The sequence below is a fragment of the Chiloscyllium plagiosum genome, chromosome 45 (assembly GCF_004010195.1).
Source record: "Chiloscyllium plagiosum isolate BGI_BamShark_2017 chromosome 45, ASM401019v2, whole genome shotgun sequence".
Classification (NCBI taxonomy): domain Eukaryota; kingdom Metazoa; phylum Chordata; class Chondrichthyes; order Orectolobiformes; family Hemiscylliidae; genus Chiloscyllium; species Chiloscyllium plagiosum.
Genome location: NC_057754.1, coordinates 1,399,375 through 1,404,826, shown reverse-complemented (window position 1 = coordinate 1,404,826; position 5,452 = coordinate 1,399,375). Strand labels below are relative to the sequence as shown.

General features: G+C 52.0%; 1 protein-coding gene across 1 annotated transcript in view; it reads left to right on the top strand.

The window, feature by feature from the left end:
- dpp3 (dipeptidyl-peptidase 3) overlaps nt 1–5,452 on the top strand; it is a 21,176-nt gene that overhangs the window by 788 nt on the left and 14,936 nt on the right. Inside the window, exon 2 of the mRNA XM_043682590.1 lies at nt 632–921. Within this exon, the coding sequence (XP_043538525.1) occupies nt 652–921 (270 nt within the window). The 5' untranslated portion in view covers nt 632–651. The remainder of the gene's footprint in view (nt 1–631; nt 922–5,452) is intronic.

Genomic DNA, 5,452 nt, shown 5'->3' with positions numbered 1-5,452 from the left:
GAGACGGTTGGTGGGAAGGTTTGAGGGAAGGAGAGGAGTGCAATGGGTGTCTGAGGGAGTGAGGGAGAGGAATGAGTGAGTTTCTGAGGGTGCTGTAGGTGAGGGGGGGGATTGAGTGAGGTCAGTGTGAAGGATCAGTGCTGTCTTTAAGATGATCCATCAAAGTGTTTGTTCGTCCCCGTCCCCGTCCCCGTCCCCGTCCCCGTTCCCGTTCCCGTTTGTGTCTGTGTGTTAGTGTGACCCCGTGTGTGTGTGTGTGTGTGTGGTGATGGTGTAGAATTTCCCACGGCTACTATTGGAAGGGAGTGGGGCCTGAAAGTGCCCTTGAGAGTATTACAGCCGAAGATTGGACCTGACGGGCAGATTTAATATAGATCTTTGACATAAATGGGGAGCTTACTTGCCTGAGCCCAGTGGAAAGGATGGGCCATTGTGTACATTGAAGGCTGAGTTAGACGGGTTTAGGATTGATGAGGGAGTTGAAGCTTACAGCAGGGTGGGGTGGCTGGATAGTAAAAGAGGAGACTACAATCAGATCAGCTATTGGACTGAGTGACAGAGCAGGCTGTAACAAGGCTGGCATCAGTTTCAGGAGAACACAGGTTAATTGTCCCTCCCTTGGTGTGATCAGGTTTTGGTTGCGAAGAGACAATGGTGGACTCTCAGTACATTTTGCCCAATGACATTGGCATCTCAGTGCTGGACTGCCAGAACGCCTTCCTGCTGCTGTCGAAGGAGGAGAAACTCTACGCTCACTACATCTCCCGGGCGTCCTGGTACGGGGGGCTGGTGGTGCTGCTGCAGACCTCCCCAGAGTCACCTGCCATCTATGTGCTGCTTCAGAAATTGTTCCGAGCTCAGCCCCTCTCCGAGCTACAGGAGACTGCCACTTCCGTTGGGATTACGTCTGAGGAATACCAGGTAACCCGTCGTATCCCCGCTTGACGCCGTCCTCTCCCGGTCGACCCCGGGGCTTTGAAACGATGGAGCTCTTTCCATCGTTTATGTCTCTCCTCCCCTTCCACCCTGTCCTCGCCAGAGCCAGGCAGAGCTTTGCCGTGATTTAGAGTGCATGCAGCTCCCATCCCGATCGGTGTTCCTGATCCACTCAGTCTGTCCCTCTCCCTGCTGACGGTCTGACGTTAAACCAGTCTGATCGCCGCCTCGTTTTCACTTTGCACCCCAACATCAGGCTCTGACCTCACGCTCTCAAAAGGACACCGGCTGATTTCACAGCCTCAGCCCATCGCAGCCCATCTGCTGCTGAAGCCCTCACCCCCATCTTTGTCACCTCCAGACATGACCATTCCAACTCTCTCCCAGCTCCACTCTCTCTCTTTGATGCTACCCTCTGGAATCTTCTCATCTTGAACTGCCGTTCCCTCCCTCCCTCCCTCCCTATCTCCCTCCCTCCCTCCCTATCTCCCTCCCTCAAGCCCGAGTGTAAGAGGGTGAATTGACGGAGTATCTGATGGAGGGGTAAGAGAGAGAGAGACGCGGAGCTGCTCATTTCACCAGTGTCTTGGTGAGGGCCTCCCTCCCTCCCCCCCTCCGTTGAAGTTTGTAGGATGTTGGGAGTTGGTGGGGGGGGGGGGTGGTGTTGGTTGGAGCGCGTTTGGAGGAGTGTGACAGTGCTCCCAAAGAGCCAGCACAGGCCCTTGGGGGCTGAATGGCCTGCTGCGACACAGCTGTACACCGGCTAGTATGGCGCAGAAACGCCAACCGATGGGCCAAATGGCTGGAGACCGTGTTGAGGCTGGGACACGCTTCCCCAGGCAGCCAAGAGTCGGAGAGCCTCCGGCATCTCAGAGCGCCTACCTTTGCCAGATCCTCCAAACCCAGTGGGAGGAAGGGCAGTCCCACAGCAGTGTCCTGCTCCTGAGCAAATTGCCCAGCGTGGAGGCTGTAATCCCTGAGATTCAGCTCCGTCCCCAGGGTAACAGGGCCAGCAGTGAAGCAGACCCCAATCTCCCCACTCAGGAGACCCCGGGGTAGCACAGGATTGACTCCAAAAGAAGGGGTCGACACTGTTCACTTGAGGTTTTTAGATTTTATTTTCACGTGTACAGTGAAAAGTAGCCAAACAGTGCGCCATCTTGGATACCAAGGTAGGAAAAACATTTGGGTACGAAATAGTGAGAGAAACGAGAATTAAAAAGTTAAGCATTACTGTTCGTAGCATGGTAGAAAAATAAAGAAATACAGTCACTTCTGCTTTAACGCATGTTTCTTCAACGTGAATTGGCTATAATGTGATTGAAGAGTTTATTTGTAGAACGTGAACTTTCCTTACCTGTATTGACTATAATGCAGTTCACGTCTCATTGGTTTAAATGGCGCGGCTACTGCACGATTTTCTTATAAGACAAGAGCAGAACTATCATGTCATGTCAGGACTGACTGTAGTAATGGTGTACATTAAAGTCTGTCGTAGTTTGATGAGGAGAAAGTGAGGATTGCAGGCGCTGGAGATCAGAGTGGAAAAGCACAGCTGGTCAGGCAGCAACTGAGGAGCTGGAGAGTCGTTGTTTCGGGCATAAACCGTTCACCAGGAACGTGATGAGTCTCAGCAGCCCATTCTCGATTCTGCTGCCACAGATACTATTGTCCGTCGCTGCTGCAGGAACTGCAGCCTCTCCGATTTCCCCATCCCTCCATGGGCCTCTGGGAATACGCCCAGGCACGATCCACTCGCACGCTGAGCCGAGAGAGCAGGCCGGGACCCACCACAGCAGGAGGTGAACACTGAGATGGGAGAGAGAGAGAGAGAGAAAGAGAGACTTGGTCAGGACGTGCAGAAGAGAGATTGGGGTAACGGAGGGTGTGCTCAAACCCCCAAACAACCCTGACCCATCGAGTGTCCCTGCAGAATGTGAGCTGGACCCATCAGACCAGAGTGAGAAGACTGTAAGACGAGCAGGCCCTTGGTGTGCAGGAGATGGGTGCTACACGCCAATGCTCTGTGCTTGTTTGAAATGACTTTGGGTGAGGGAGTGTTATTTACAATTCGATGTTACCCTCGTGTCCTGAGCTAAGCCTTGTACTGTGATCCTGCTCCTATCAATGTGACCAAACACACTTGGATTCCCAGCATGGGAGTCAGCCACAACGGTTTCCTTAGAAAAAGCAAGCAGTGAATCCATAAATCATTCCTGAAGAAGGGCATGTGCCCGAAACGTCGAATCTTCTGTTCCCTAGATGCTGCCTGACCTGCTGTGCTGTTCCAGCAATAAAGTTTCAGCTGTGAATCCATAAACCCTTGCAGGAACGCCTCCAGTTCATGCACTGGTAAACAGTGAACATTGTGACCTTTTTAAAATGTCACTTTGATTTATTTTTCCAGGCTCTCCCCAGTCCCCACCCTGTATTCTGTTACCTCAGCAGTTTTTAAAAACTAGTTTGTGCTTTTTGAAAATCCTGCATTTCCCGACTCCGTCGCTATTCTCGCCCCCTCCATCTCGATATTCCTCCCCTCAGCCTCTAGAACCCCTCCTGATGTGAGGGGCTGGGCTTGTATACACTTGAGTTTAGAAGGATGAGAGGGGATCTGATTGAGACGTATAAGATTATTAAAGGAGTGGACACTCTGGAGGCAGGAAGCATGTTTCCGCTGATGGGTGAGTCAAGAACCAGAGGACACAGTTTGAAAATAAGGGGTAGGCCATTTAGAACAGAGTTGAGGGGAAACTTCTTCACCCAGAGAGTGGTGGATATAGGGAATGCTCTGCCCCAGAAGGCAGTGGAAGCCAAGTCTCTGGCTACTTTCAAGAAAGAGATGGATAGAGCTCTTAAGGATAGTGGGGATAAGGCAGGAACAGGATACTGATTGTGGCTGATCAGCCATGACCATAATGAGTGGTGGTGCAGGCTCGAAGGGCTGAATGGCCTACTCCTGCACCTATTGTCTATAAACAGAGTTTCTGTTCATGCCATTCCCTCCACCACTCCAAGACATCCTGAAGCTGCACAGCCAATCAGCTGCAGTCACTGTCATACAAAAAGGTGGCAGCGAATTTGCGCATAGCAAGCTCCCACGTAGTGACATCAGCCCAGGCCGTCTGTAACGGAGGCAGGGGTCTGGCTCTTCACTTTGACCTGTCTGGCGTAGCTTGACATGAGTGAGATGCTGTCTGAGCCTGTCAGCTAAAGTCTCACCAAACCTGCTGTTCTATTCACAAAAACTTTGTAAATATTACTGTCATTGGTGCAACCTGTCTGTGTAATTCATCCCAGTCTTCTCATTGACCCCTCGCCAACATTGCTGTGGTTGGCCTCGCCCCACCTCGCATCGGTCTGCTCCAGAAAACTAATCCTCACCTCAGTTTCACTTTCTGCTTCAGAGCTAAAAGCACAATGTGACTTGATATCTGTGGGACGATTAACTCCTTCAGGAACCGCTGCTGAAGTTACCACACGCTGTGGTTCTGTTGGATTTCGTGGCTGGAGCTGTCCCAGATCCCCCGTCCCCAAAGGCACCTCTTGTCCCGAAGTCCTGACGACTCCTTATCTCGCAAACGTTCGGAATAGGCTGTCCTTAAAATGTCTCCAAAAGCATTGGCTGTCTTGGACCATCAAGCCCCCAGAAAGCCTGGGGCGTGCTCTAGCAATGCCCAACTTGATCCGGGACAGAGGCGTAAAATGAAGACCCCGTCTTAGAATGTCTGGAGCACACAACCCATTGGCCCACTGTTCCCATGACAGTAAACTGGACTTGGCTTTGTGAGAGTCTGATGGGGGCAGGCTCGATCGATGAGTTATTTGCAGGTTAACAGTTCTGTGGGACGAGATGAACTAGACAGTGGGCGGCACGGTGGCACAGTGGTTAGCACTGCTGCCTCACAGCGCCTGAGACCCGGGTTCAATTCCCGCCTCAGGCGACTGACTGTGTGGAGTTTGCACGTTCTCCCCGTGTCTGCGTGGGTTTCCTCCGGGTGCTCCGGTTTCCTCCCACAGTCCAAAAGATGTGCAGGGTCAGGTGAATTGGCCATGCTAAATTGCCCGTAGTGTTAGGTAAGGGGTAAATGTAGGGGTATGGGTGGGTTTCGCTTCGGCGGGTCGGTGTGGACTTGTTGGGCCGAAGGGCCTGTTTCCACACTGTAATGTAATGTAATCTGTAATGTAATGTAATGTAAAAAAAGACACATGCACAGTGGGCCAAATGGCCTCCTCAAAGCCTATCTGTCTTCTGTGCTTCTGTCGAGAATTCTGCTTTAAACTGATACAGCGCAGTCCCCTCCCAGTAAGGGGTATCATTGTAAAGTGACAATTGTACTTCATTTGGGTGGCTCAGTGGTTCGCACTGCTGCCTCACAGCGCCAGGGAGTTGGCTTTGATTCCAGCCTTGGGTGGAGTTTGCATGTTCTCCCCCCGCCGTGTCTGCGTGGGTTTCCTCCGGGTGCGCCGGTTTCCTCCTACAGTCCAAAGATGTGCAGGTTCGGGTGGATTGGCCATG